Genomic DNA, 15027 nt, shown 5'->3' on the forward strand with positions numbered 1-15027 from the left:
GTATATATTTTACCTTTCTATGCATATAAAACACTTAAGAAACATATGTATTTCAATAATTAAACCAGTGTTGCTTAGTAATAATTGTAGCTTTCTTCAGGGCAGGGCCTTCACATGCTCCATTATTCTCACCTTATCCTTTAAAATTGTTCAGATCTTTGACCGACTGTAGCCTAACGCTTTTCCAATGACCGATGGCATTTCACCTCTTTCCGATCGCTTTATTATTTCCACTTTATTTTCAATCGTGATCGTTTTCCATCAATGGAACAGTGCGGGCAGCAGCTCCGCCTGGTCCTAAAGTCCACCGCACTGAGACAGAAATAAGCTCTGGAGCTCTGCTGGGTCCTAAAGTCGTCATCCGTTTTTTTTGGTATCCGCGGAGGGTCCTGGAACTAATCCCCCGCGGATAAGGAGGGCCGACTGTACGTCAAGGCAAAGCTAATGCTGTTATTTGTGCATTTGCTATATTTTGTGGTGCCCAGCGGATGCGGAAAGCCAGATGCATACTGACAGACGTTGGCATGGACCACACCATGGAATCATTGCCCCTTCAGGAAAACCAGTCTAGACCGATGAGCCCTTTTCGTACAACAACCCTGCTGTGCACGATGACTTATGCTGGCTCTTAAGCTAAGCAGAGCTTCACTGTTAAAATTCTCATCCTTGTATACGAATGGTTCCATCTCTGTTGTCTCCAGAAGTAGGTGTAGGCCAAGTGGAGCCTGGCATCTGCTCTGTCTTCGTGGCATATTGTCAGATAAGCACTCTCTGAATCATTCCTGTACTAATGCCATCTCCCTTTTAGTCAATATTTTAATGTAAGAGTTATTGTAACATCAGCACCTTAAGGCACAAAAAGGAAGTGAAACGATGGCAAAGGAGCAATGAAACAGAGAACATTAAATAAACTTGACTTGTAAAACATACTTTATAATGAATTGTTCTGTTTGGAATGCAATGTCAGGTGATAGAGGAAGCAGAATAATTTGTTGTATTCACAAGGGAGCTGGGCAAGCATCCTAAATATACAAAGCCATGGAGGAAGAGTGGAGAGATGCCTTCAGATTGCCATTTCGGACTACATGGACCAAATGGCATTCAACCCTCCTGTAACTGTTCTATAACTACATACCGCATATTTATGACGGTAAAAAAGATTTGTGACATGTCAAACATTTCCCCTGATTTCACCATCCCCAAGTGATTACTGGATTTGAATCTGTTGAAACCTTGGAATCCTATGACTGTCAGTAATTACGTCATTGTAAGTATTGCACGTTCCCGTACTTCTTTCATCAACAACACCTCTATCATGGGCACTGCACTTTACGAAATTGGGGTGTATAACCTTTCCTTCTCTCCCTCTGTCCTTGCTCGAATCGCTCGAACCCCTCTCGCAGGAGCAGCAAGACCCATTAATCATGTGATAAGGTTTCCCGCCACTGATTGGAATACGCTCCTCGTGAACATTCTCCACCGGCTGAGCCGCTCTCGCAACCCAACCTCATTACGCGAGTGACGCGGAAACCAGCCAACCAGACGGAGAAGAAAAAGAGGCGGGGATAAACGTCTGCACGTCTGACCATTCAGCATCAGGGAGAGGGCGGGGCACCAGCCATCAGGGTAGGTTGAAAGACAAAACATGGCCCTCCAAGGCGTGCAAGTCGGACGGCGGAGGGGAGGGAGGAGTCCCACGCCGAAATCCGCATTGATGGACGAAGGTTCCGGCCAATCGAAAGGGAAGAGGTGTGGTAGAGCGGATGTCGATAACGGGGATAGACCAATCGGCACGTAAAGAAGCAAGCAGGGCGGGCCTTTGGAGGGTATTCCCGCCCTCAGCCAGCGGAAGTTCGGCTGGGCGGGCGCGGAGGGGTTGGGAAATCGAGGTACGTCACAGCGAGTGGCCCTCATTTTGCCCCCCTGCCCGCTGCAAGTTAGGCCAGCAGGATGGTGGTGGTGGGGCAGGGGGTGAGAGCGGCTTTTTAAAGCGGCCGGCGCGTCGAATGAGCCCAGCGTGAGGGGGAACGACGCTGTTCAGAGCTGGTGCTCGTGGAAAAAGATCGACAATTAGCAGTACGGGGGTTGGTAGGAGAAGGGAGGAAAATAAAGCCGAGGCTTCGCCACCAAGTTTTTCCCCGATGGAATTTGAACATGAAGGGGTGAGGATTAAAGTAACGGAGCGGGCCGAAGCGATTAGCAGCGGGAACGGCAGTGCCAGCAGCAGCGGGTCGGGTATCGTGGGCAGCTCGGTGGCCATCGCCCGCAAGTCGCCAGTGCTCGCCACGCCGCCTCCTTTCTTCGACATCTTGGTGAGCCCGCCGCCCCCAGCCAGCTGCTTTCTGAATATTATGGACAATTTCTCGGATGAGAACAGCAGCGAGCCCGAATACGAGAGCCTCCCCGAGACCGCTTCCACATCCACGCACATGATTGCCGGAGCTGTGGCCGGAGTCCTGGAGCATTGCGTGATGTACCCCATCGACTGCGTCAAGGTAGCGACAAGCCTTGCCCTCCGCTGCCTGACCTGGGAGGGGGACCAAAGCCAGCCCATTGGAAATTGGACCACCCAATGAGTTGTATGCATGCTGAGGAAATTTCGTCTTGCAGAGGATAGGGAATGAGTTTATACTCAATAAGTGCCAAGTTGCTGATATTTTCGGAGAGTTGAGTAAGCCAAGTTTTGCGTTGTGTATTGCGATGGCACAGCTTTTAGAAGTTATCTTTAGAAAAGTGGATGTAAGAGGATACGGCAGTCGAAAGTTTTGTGGCCGGACTTCGGAGAAAGGTCAAGAGGTCTATGAATGTTGGCGCGTTTCACCTTTTAAATTTCAAAGGGGGTGGGTGGGAAGGGGATTAGTTTACTTGAAAGTCAGCTTCAGAGCTTTAGTATATCAATTCTGTTCCTCCTGTACAATTGGTGTAGTCTATTTTGGGAGTATTTCCTTGTTTGAAATGCAGATTAAAATCTTCCTGAACGATAACATTCCATTTTTACGATTTATAGATGCAAGTTCTGCTTTAAATGTTTTAGTGGTATTAAGTTGAGAGGTGGAGAGTGATAATTAACTTTAAGTTTCAGAATGAGTTCTTTTTGTGGGAAAATGACGTTGAGAAATGCAAATACACTTTTGGTTAAAATGGAATTAAATACCAGTTAGGTCATTAAGAGTAGTTGTATAAACTCGTGGGATTTTTGTCCATCACTTTTTGTTGTAGTTAGCTGACAGAAATGGCATCAAAGCTATCTTTATGCATAAACTTATAATTCTTGTAAACTTTTTTTGTAAAGGTCCTATAATATTTCCTCATCTTATAGATCAGGGTGGCAGAGGCAAACATACAATGCATATTAGCTGTAAAACTGGAGACTTGGGGCATATCAGGTATGATGGTGGTGGTGTGGTGAAAAAGCAGAATCACAAGTAGTGCTAGTAAAATGATACAGAAGTTCCAATTGCTTTTCCAGCAAATTGTGCATCTTTTAGAGTGAGAATACACTCTATTAAATTCATTAAATTGGCATCTAACATCATGGAAGCTTCATGTAAGCATGTTGCAAAAAATAGGTGACAGCTGTTGATCTGTCTTCAGAAAATAGTGTATTGGAACTCAATTTCTAGTTTTGCAGACTCCAGTGTAACTTTGCTAAGATCATAATGGGTTAAAGCTTGTCCTTTTCAACCCCGTCATTTCACTGGTTTTGGCTAATCCTCATGATTTGGTGAATCTGGTACCTGTAAGTTATTGTGTTAGGCATCTTTTTGAAACTTGCTACTCTCCCTCTACCAACAGAGCTTGAGAAAGGCATACAGTAATTATGTGGTGAACCAGCTTAATTTGATCCTTTATTAACTTCATTTGGGGAGAGGAGGTAATAACATTTTGGATATTTTCAGTTTTGGATGTTTGCAACACATTTGCAGATATTTACAACACTATCTTAATTGTAGCCAAGAGGCAACAACTCAGCTTTTCTATAGTAAGACAGACTGAATTTGATACTATTTTGGTTGGGTGCCTTTTATTTTGGGCAATTATTAAGATAACTGTTTTAAGTACTTTGTATTGTTTCTATAAGCTTTCTTGAAGGCCTTGTCTGTGAAAGTAGACATTGGCAGCCATTTTGTTTGAGGATAATCTTTCTAAAGTGGATTACAGCTCTTGTGCACCTCTATTTTAATAGCCAATTGGTGCTTCTTGAGTCTTAAAAGGTATATTGAAAGCATGTGAATGCTTTTTGGGTGAATAACTTGTCACATCATTTAACATAAACAATGAAATGGTTATCCTTGGGATGCTCTTTCAGCATTGTCTGTGCTCAATCTATATTCATCACGTGAGGTGATCTTAAATTAAGATGAGATCTTGCATTCGTGTAGTACCATTTGAGGCACGTGTGATATGGTTCTTTATGGGCAGTGAACTGTATTTTTGAAATCCGGACTAATAAAGATGAGGGTTCTCAGTCTTGGGACTTGTCTGAACATTTTGTTTCGGATAATACTATTATAAAATATTTAGGATATTTACACTAGGAAGATAAAGACCTGTTCATTCTGTGAGCTTGAACTTCAAAACTCAATTCTAGAAAGATAATTAGCCATTTGGTTGGATTTGTCAGATGGATCTGGAGTTATTAAAGTTATTGGATTTCTAGGGTATTCCAAATCTCAATCTATTCCAGTTGAAATTATCGAAGACAGAAGCTTGTTAAACCTGGTGTAATTCTGCTTGCTTTTCACTTTACAGATTACTGTTACTGCAGTTGCAAAGTAGTTGTTTCAAGCAGTTGTGTAACTTTAATATAGAGTACCTGCCCAGAAACATTGGAAAATTTCTTTGGTCCAAGGAAGAATGTGCATAGTGAGTGTGTTTATATAAAATACAATACTGTGGCAGAAATTACGATTTTAAGTAATAATCCTGCTGTGCATCTGAAGCAGCATTCTCCCATTTGACTGGGGGTAATTGGGGGGTGGGGTCATATTTAAGGAACAATGAATACCCTGCTTTGTGTGGCATGTAAAACAGGCAGCCATGGAAACCTGTCTGAAGAGATGGTTTCTGCAACAAAATGTCATGCTCACTTCATAGTTAAAATGGACCTTGTCTATATATAGGTTATCTTGAGTTAAGGGCACAGTGGAGCTTTTAATGTACTAGATATGCATTGTTCAAATGCCTGTTTGCTCCAGAATTCTAGTGCTTTCAGTAAGCATGGGGTAGGAGTATGTGTTTAGTGTTTTATTCATTGTGCCAATGTGCTGCCAAGGAAGACTATTGTACAGGAACGTTTGTAGTAAATCAAACGAATCAAGTTCTTTGCATGCCAGGATTACAGTTTTGGCTTATAATGACCTTGTGGACCTCCTTGGGTGACAGCTAAGAGACTGGTTCAATCCACTTGCAAAAGGTATACATTTGAACAAGTGTGAATGAAAAATTTACTGATGTCTGTTAGACTAAATGACCACATTTCAAATCTGAGCTGTGCACGAACATGCAATTTCTACTGCAACCCCTATGTCCTGGTCAGTATTGATCCCTTAACCACTGATTTAAAAATAGATTATCCAGTTATGCCAATTACTTGTGGGAATGAAAATTGTTTCAGTTTTACCATCTTAATAACAGTATTGGATGTGCCATGCACTGGAGTAACTAAGTGTTTTGAGACTTGAATGAGGTGCAATGAAAAACATTTTCAAGTTGATAGGTGAGTTTGTATTATTATGCTTCTGGTATGGTTACTGCAGAACAGCTGACTTCTGTGGTGATAAACATCAAACAAAAAGATAATGGGGGGTGGTTTGTTGGGAGGATGCTTCATGTTCTTGGCCGTGTAGAGACTTCGCTGAAAGTAGTCATATATGGAATGATGCATTCAGTGGGGGGCGGGGGGGGGGGGGGGAGAGAGAATGTTACCGAGAAAACATCTGTGCAGCATTTTCTGTGGTGTTGAAATCTGGCATGGTAATTCTGCCTGGAGATTCATCATGACTTGCAGTTTTCTGATATCCAAGGGTGTTGTCTGTCTTGAATAATAAATTCTGTATGGTAATTAGCTTGCATGAACTTGTTACTACTGGGGAAACAATGAGCTTAAAATAAGGACAGTGATGTAAAATGCAGATCCTAGGGCACAAATATCAGATTATGAAATATGCTTGGCATGAGGAATGAGCAATAGAGTAATTTAATTTATCAAGTTGTATAACTTTGGAGCAGAACAAATGACTATGATCTATGCACAGCAGTGTGGTGGTAAAATAGATCATGCACATAAAGTTCAGATCACACAGGACCAGATAGATGTGTGGGGGGGGAGGGGGAGAGAGGAATTACTGGATCTTAGTCATTTGATTTCCCGTAGGCAGATAACATTTGTGTGTAAGCTGTTCTTGATTTCTTCACTGAAATGGAAGAAATGGTCAAGTTTGTGCTTACTGAGGATAAGATGGGTCCTTGACAAACATACCACACTGTTTTGTACTTCCCTTCTGCTCCACACTGAACAATAAGAACTGAGATTCTTTGAAAATGCTTTTTATGATTTTCATGAATGGACGTAAGAAGTTGGATAAGCACGTGGATGGGGTATGGAAGGCTATAGGTCCCAAGTGCAATTGAAACTAGGCAGAATGTTTGGCATGGGCTAAATAGGCCAAAGGGTCTATTTTGTAGCCATGAAAAATAAAATTTCTGCTTTCAGTTGTCCATATCTACTGACCAATGTTTTCTACTTTCTATTTTTTTGGTTCCATGGGTGGACCTTCATTTAGCATCTCAAAAGCATTGAAGGAATTTTATATTATCTGTCCTCTGAATTGAACTCTCTAGATGACCTTCCCCTGGTCAGTGTTGTGTTCAGTCAGCTGTGGTGGGCAGGACATGGCTGTAAGACTGAAACAGCATTTTCAGGATTGAGTAAAGCTCCAGAGGTAACTCAGTGGTGCACCTTGTAAGAGCTGCTACCTCAACACCAGAGACCTGAGTTCATTCTTGACCTTGAGTTCTGTCTGGAGTTTGCACATTCTCCCTGTGACTGCATAGTTTTCATTAATCAGTGGCAAAAATGGGGTTGTGTGGAGAGTTGATGGCAATAATGTAGAAGCAATGTAATTATGATCTGCACTGACTCTGGCCAAGGGCCTGTTCTGTGTTTTGTCTGCAATTTTCAATGTTTCCTATACAAAAAGAAATAAAACATTTGGGATTTGCTGACCCATGATTAACCAATGGTGAAAGTCCAATAGCTGCTGAGTGTTCTCATTACAGTGAGACACCTACATGCAATGATAGCTTGGACAAACCAGCCATGCCCATCTTGTGAATTAGCCCCCTCCAATTTGTAGTTCTGGCATAGGAAATTTTAGTCTGCACCAGCAGGAGTAGATGCACTTTGAGTAAAAATGCATTATTTTTGGGTGTTTGATTTTTCTCCCTTGATGTAAAATCTTTAATTTCCTGTTCATTTAGTGAAAATTAAGACTGGTTGAATGAGATGGAAGAATGCGCTGCATGGCAACTTGAAACTTGTTCCTCTCAAGCAGCCCATTTGTTACTGAGTGAATTTCTTCCACCATAGTTTGGAGTGGCCTAGTCTGGGACTAAGCCACAAGGTGACTCAGTCATTATGACGAGCAAGCACTGTCATCCAGAAACCTTTTGAATTCTAAAAACTTTTTATTCTTGAGGGCGAGGGTTACAGCAGGTAGTTAAAAATGCATTCAGTAATTCCAATGGCATAGCTAAAAAATTTAGTCTGGTGATTGTCATTCTATTTGCATATTGTCCATATTGAAATGCTTGCAGTAGTAACATTGCAGGTACATGGCATCATAAGCAGCATTCACAAGTGAACATAAAAAGGCCGATTTTTAAACATGAGAACAATTGTCTATTGTAGTGCAAGTGTCACTGTCCTGAAGTAATGATTAAGTGTTGTGCAGGCTGGTTCTAAACCTAAATAGTTGAAGTGAAATTTCTGTTCTTGAACCTGGTACTTCTGGGGCTTAAGGCTTCAGTGGTTGCTGCCTGATAGCTGCAAGAAAATTGCATGGCCAGGTTGATGGGAATCTTTGAATGTCACCTTCAGGCAGAGCCTCCTGTAGATACTTCAGATGGTTGTCGATGCAATGTGTCCATGATGTATTGGGTTAAGTCCACTATTCTCTGCAACTTGAATTCCTCCACGTACTAATTGCTGTACAAGACAATACTGCCGTCAGGATACTTCCAGCAGTAATCTGCAAGTGTTTGGTGACATGCCTAAACTTGCCTTCTAAGCAAGTAAAGATGCTGGCACACCTTGATTCCTAGGTCCAGGCCAGGTTATCTGACATGTTAACACCCAGGAATTTAAAGCTTCTGGCCATCTCAATTGGCAGTGCAGACTGGTTTGTCCCCTCCTATAGTCAGCTGAAGCTAGTTTAGTTTTGCCGACATTTGAGAGGTTGCTGCAGCACAATTCAACCATCTCACTCCTGTGCATACACTCAATGATGTATTAAACAGCAGTCTTTGGTGAAAGTGTATAGCATTAGAATGGTGTTTAGCTATGTGGGTGTGTGTGTGCAGAGCCAGGAGTTAAGCATACGTCCTTTTGTGTTGATGGTCAGCAAAGATGTTCTTATCATCCTTATTGAGGTCTGTTGTCAGAGGTCCAGTTGCAGAGGGATGTATGTGTCTTGTGCTTGATGAGCTTGGATAGGATGATTGAACACAGCTTGGCATTTGGAACAATTAATAACCTGTTGGTATCCTGTTCTCCAGGTGGACTAGGGCCAGAAAATAATGACAGTATAGTTGCCATCAAATTGTTCCATTGAAGTGGTGCACATAGTAATTGACACAATACTTCTGAATAATTCTATTTAGTTTTATTTGGAAATAATGCGGAACAGGCCCTTCTGGCCCAATGAGTCACGTTACCCACCTATTTAACTCTGTCCTAATCACAGGACAATTTACAATGACCAATTAACCTACTGTAAAGCAGCACCCAGAGGGAAACCCATGCAATCACAGGGAGAATGTACAAACTCCTTATGGGCGGCACTAGAATTAAACTCCAACTCTGCCCTGAGCTGAAAGTGTTGCACTAACTGCTACACTACAAGCACCTCCACTTCAGGACAAGGTAATTCCTATGGATAGTATGAACTTCTTGAGTGTGAAAACAGGCACTCTATGTATATAAATATCCCGTTTGTTTTTAGAGCTAAGATGTGACCATTTTGATACACTAAGTGACAATCTGTGTAGTTGGAGACCCCTCTGATCTCTAGTACACAATAACATAGCTGAAGGTATTTGTAGGTCAGTTTAAAATAGTCCCAATGTCTTGAATTTGCCTGATGCAGCTAACGTTTTATGCTCATGTTAGTTTATAACGAGTCCATTAAGTGGCTTCCTGTAGATTGGTAGCCTTTACTCTTCAGACAGTACTGTTTGTTTACAAGGCGGTTCTTTTAATTTCAAAACTGATTACTCTATTTGTACAAGTTTTATTTTGAAGACTAGTTCTCATAATTGGTGCCTGTGCTCAGTTTAGTTCCTGAATTAATGTTCTACGTTAAACAATTGTTAGTGAGGGAGGAGATGCTATGAATGGGCTGTTATCGAGCTTCTGTATTTCTTTAGTTTTGTGAGGCCTTGATCTGTTTTAGATTTTTGGGTAGCACTACTCAGTGTATTTTCTCTTTGCAAATCTTGCCTTGGTGCAAATTAGGAGTACTAGTTTTAGAAATTGTAGGCAATATGGTCTGCTCAAGGGTACTGGCTGTGGATAACTGAAACCTCATTACTGGAAATATCAACCTGGTAGTTGCTGGTTTGCTTACACTGCAGTGGGTTTGGAACATTTTGGGTTTACTGTACTGTTTAGCAACCTTTGACCTTGGGGTTGAGTTTGATCTTCAGTTGCTGATCTGACTTGGCCTTAAAAGCTCGTCTTTTCCTGTATTTCATAACTTTTCCATTTTTTGATGCTTCAGTTTCTACCTTTAATCTGTGTATGTTCCCATCTTTATCACTTCCTGTAGGACATTTAAAGTTAAGGTAGCTGTAACAAATTTGAGTTCCTTTCTGGGAATCAGAATCCCAGAACAGGAGAAGGCCATTCAGCACAGATAGCTAACTGTTTGGCAGTAATTCACTCTTTTCTATTGCTCCTTTTGGATTAGCTATATTTGTCAGATATGATTTATTAAGTTCCTTTACACTTGGGTTTATAGAATTTTTCCTTTATTTCTGACATTTTTATGAATTTCTAGTCAGCTGTGAATACCCATGTCAGAGTTGTAATTTATTTATAAACCTTAAAAACCTAAGGAGCATCAATGTTTTTACCCCCCCCCCCCCCAAATGTTTGACTACTGAGCTGAAAGCCTTGGTAATGGAACTAGGCCACACCAGTCTGATTTTTTTTTCTCTTATGAATATGGCATATGGCTTCCAATAATGTGCAGTGCATGATTTTTCACCTGTTTAGTAAGTAAGCAGTGTTTTGAAGAAAAAGTAGGAAACTGGTATGCTGGATTTGCAGCCAGCTTTGAGGAAGTAAATCTTCAAAAGGAGGAAACTTGTCCAATTGTTAGGGCCATTGCTGAAACCTCCAGTCAGTATGCAACTTGCATGAGTGTGCTGGGCAAAGATCTCATGTGAACAGGCTGGAACAGTCTTGAGTTAGCTGCATTTCAACAGATTTTCTGATTTGTGGTGCATATTTTAACGATAAGCAGTTTGCTAAACAGTGGACTGCTGTAGAGCATTTTACTATCATAATTGCCTTGTTCAAGGATGCCTTTTGAGAGCAAACAAAGTAAATGTTCCTTAGTTTGGAAGCTGTAACTTAAAAATCTGAGTCTGGTTTGTGAACATAATAATTCTCCCATTTAATTGGAGGTGTAACTTGGTTGTTTTTTTGGGATGTATCAACAGGTGGGAACCTAGGATGTATTTTTGTATCTTAGAAAAGTACTCCATGCATTCCTTCAGATGAAGAACTTCATCCTTTATATTCCATAACAAATTGCTGCCTGCAGTGAATTTGAGAGTAATCTTAAATAGTTCTGTACTCTTTGGGTCACAGTACTGAAATTCCCACCACCAAGCACATCTTTCCTCCCACCCACCCCCCACCTGCTTTATGTAGGGATCTATCCAGCATATTATCCTCCGCAACTTCCGCCACCTTCAACAGGACCCCACCACCAAGCACACCTTTCCCTCCCTACCCCTCTCAGCTTTTTGTCGGGATCGTTCCCTCCGCGACTACCTGGTCCACATGTCCCTCCCCACAGAACTCCCACCTGGCACTTATCCCCCCTGCAAGCGCAAATGCTACACCTGTCCCCACACCTCTCCTCCCCCACCACCACCATTCCGGGCCCCAGACAGTACTTCCAGGTGAGGCAACACTTCACCTGGAGTCTGCTGGAGTCGTTTATTGCATCCGGTGCGGCCGCCTCTGCATCGGCGAGACCCGACGCAGATTGGGGGACCGCTTCGTTGAGCACCTACGCTCCATCTGTCACAATAGACAGGACCTCCCGGTTGCCAACCACTTCAACTCTGCCTCTCATTCCCATCTAGATATGTCCATACATGGCCTTCTCTACTGCCATGATGTGGCCAAACTCAGGTTGGAGGAGCAACACCTCATCTACCGTCTGGGTAGCCTCCAGCCTGGTGGTATGAACATTGAATTCTCCAATTTCCGGTAATTCCTTCCCCCTCCCCCTATCCCAGGTCACTTTCTGCCTCTCTCCCCTTTCAACTTTCTGCTTCTTTATCTCTACAGTTCTTTCATGCTTATCCCCTGCCCCCTTTATCCTTCCTCTGATTGGTTTTCCACCTGGCGCCTCTAGCCCTTCCCCCTCCCCTATCTCTATTACTGGGCTTCGGCTCTCTCTTCCCCCCCCATTCCTGATGAAGGGTCTCGGCCTGAAACGTTGGCTACTCTTTTCTCACAGATGCTGCCTGACCTGCTGAGTTCTTCCAGCGTTGTGTACGAATTTTCTGTGGGGATTGTTCCCTATGCAACTTATCATTTGTCCCTCCCCACTGATCTCCCTCCTGGCACTTGCCCTTGCCAACAGAACAAGTGCTACATCTGCACCTACACCACCTCCCTCACTACCATTCAGGGCCCCAAACAGTCCTTGCAGGTGAGGTGACATTTCACCTGTGATTCTGGTATCTACTGTATCCAGTACTCCCAGTATGGCCTGCTGTGTATTGGTGGACCTGGTGTAGTTTGAGGGACTGCTTTGAGTATCTGCGTTACATTCTGTTCGCCAGAAGAAACGGCTATTCCAGTGGCCACTTGGATTGGAGCAGCAACACCTTGTATTCCGTCTGGGTAGCCTCCAACCTGATGGCATGAACATCAATTTCTTGACCTTCTGGAAATCACCCCCCCTTCACCACTCCCCATTCACTTTTTCCTCTCACTTGTATCTCCTTACCTGCCCCATTACTCCCTATGGTGCTCCTCCCCCTTCTATGGCCTTCCGTCCTCTCCTATCAGATTCCCCCTTCTGCCCAATATATCTTTCATCAACTACTTCCTAGCTCTTTACTTCATTCTCTCCCCCCCCCCCCCCCCCCCCCCCCCGGGTTTAACCATCTTGTGTTTCTTCTTTCACCTCACCTTCTAACTCTTGACTCATCTTTTTTCTCCAGTCCTGATGAAGGATCTCAGCCTGAAATGTTGAATATACTTTTTCTTGCATAGATGCAGCCTTGCCTGCTAAATTTCCCCAGCATTTAAGTTCCTGAAACATAAATTGGTAGAAAGATTCAGTGGCCCAGGAACATTTGTGAAAATGACTGCAAATTGCTGATGCATCACCTCCCTCCTTTTGAAATACCATCATTCACTAGAACATTATCTTCTTCCCCCTCCCCCCACCAACATGACCACCAAAATGTTGAGATGTCACCCAACTTAAGCAATACTTCTGTTCCTCTAGTTCTCAGCTCTTGTATCCAAACTGGGTAGTTCTGACAGATGGAAAGGTCTGGTTGAGACCTCTACTCCAGAGAACTGGCTGGTTCTAAAAGCAGATGATGCCTGGCTGCATGGATGGCAGTAATGTTGGTGCTTCTGATTTAGTCTGTTGGGATAGCTGCTTTTCTGCTTAGAGATGTCCATTTCTAGTATTTGTTTGGTATAGGGTTTTCCTTCCCATTAATGTTACCTGTCCTGCTTGTCTTCTCCAGCTTTCTCCTTGCTCCAGAATTTTAGTAAGTGCCTCACTTTAATTTATTTTGTCTCCCTCCGTTTAAACCATCTCCGAACAAGTTAAGACTTCCACCCTCTTGGTATTGAATTGTCATTTACTTTCTCTTGGTCTCTACTCAGTGCAGACATTACCTTTGTTTTCTACATCCTTTCCCCTTTGCTCAAAGTTCAAAGTAAAATTTATCAGAGTACATACATGTCACCACAGAAACCGAGATTCTTTTCCGGTGGGGATACTTAGCAAATCTATAAAACAATAACTATTAACATCAGGAACTGTTAACTATAAACTGCAAATGGAGACGTAGATAAATAGCAATAAAGAACATGAAATAACAATATAGTAATCCTTAAATGAGTGCAGCTATCCCCTTTGTTCAAGAGCCTGATGGTTGAGTGTTACTGTTCCTGAACCTGGTGGTGAGTCTTGAGGTGCTTGTACCTTCCATCTGATGGCAGCAGCAAGAAAAGAGCATAGCCTAGGTGGTAAGGATCTTTGCTGCTTTTCTACAGCTATGTTTCATAAAGATATGCTCAGTGGTTAGGAGGGCTTTACCTGTGTACTGGGTTCCTACCTTCTGTAGGATTTTCCGCTCCAAGATACTGGTGTTTCCAAACCAGGCTGTGATGTTGCCAGTTGACACAATTTTCACTGCACATCTGTAGAAGCTTGACAGAGTTTTCAATGATATGCTAAATCACCTCAGACTCCTGAGGAAGTAGAAATGCTGTTGTGTACACAACGCTAGAAGAACTCAGCAGGTCAGGCAGCATCTGTGAAAAAAGAGTAGCCAACGTTTCGGGCTGAGACCCTTCATCAGGAATTCCTGATGACGTTGGCTACACTTTTCTCAGGGATGCTGCCTGACCTGCTGAGTTCTTCCAGCGTTGTGTACGTATTCTTTTATCCACAGCATCTGCAGTTGTATTTTTGTTTAGAAACACTGTTGTGCTTTCTTCACAATAATATTTGTATGATGGGTCCAGGATTGGTCTTCTGAGATAGTGAGACACCCAGGAATTTAAAGTTACTGACCCTCTCCACCCCTGATCCTCCAATCAGCACTGGCTCATTGACCCATGGTTTCCCTCTGTAGTCAGTTCCTTGGTCTTATTCATATTGAGTGAGAGGTGGTTGTTATTCCACCATTCAGCCAAGTTTTCAATCTCCCTTTTTGTATGCTGAATCATCACCCCTTTGATACAGACCACAACAGTGGGGTCATCAGCAAACTTGTATTTGGTGTTGGTTTTGTAGTTAGCCACAGTGATTGGTGTAAAGTGAGTTGAGCAGGATGTTTAGTACACATCCCTGTGATGCTCCTGTGCTGACGGAAATTGTGGAGATCTTTTTATTTCAATCCAAACTAGGTCTAAAATGAGTAAATTCAGGATCCAATTGCACAAGGGGGTTAAAATAATAAGTTTGTGAATTAAGATATGCTGTTTTTAGTTGTCCTATTTCTGATGCAGTTTCAGAGAACAATTAACATAATTCACATTATTAAGCCACCTACCTGAGTTTTGCATACTATTTTTTAATAATGTGGCTAGGTATTCTCAGTTGCTGAGTGACAACTCAATTTTCCCTAGTTAGCTTATTTTGGGTTCTTTATTGCAGCTGCTTCCTGAGCTACTGAGGGTTCCAGTATGTTCTGTAACTTTTTAACTTTAGGAATGGCTGTCTGGTGTCTCACTGGAGCTAAAATGTTACTGTTTTCCTGTTCTACTTCCAAACAGATTAACTGACATGAGCATGCCACCTCCAGTCT

General features: G+C 42.6%; 1 protein-coding gene across 1 annotated transcript in view; it reads left to right on the forward strand.

Moving 5' to 3' along the window:
* The first annotated feature begins 1864 nt into the window (after positions 1-1864).
* LOC140715152 (mitoferrin-1-like) overlaps positions 1865-15027 on the forward strand; it is a 69842-nt gene continuing 56679 nt past the window's right edge. Inside the window, exon 1 of the mRNA XM_073026930.1 lies at positions 1865-2495. Coding sequence (XP_072883031.1) covers positions 2142-2495 — 354 coding nt within the window. The 5' untranslated portion in view covers positions 1865-2141. The remainder of the gene's footprint in view (positions 2496-15027) is intronic.

The sequence above is a fragment of the Hemitrygon akajei genome, chromosome 23 (assembly GCF_048418815.1).
Source record: "Hemitrygon akajei chromosome 23, sHemAka1.3, whole genome shotgun sequence".
NCBI lineage: Eukaryota > Metazoa > Chordata > Chondrichthyes > Myliobatiformes > Dasyatidae > Hemitrygon > Hemitrygon akajei.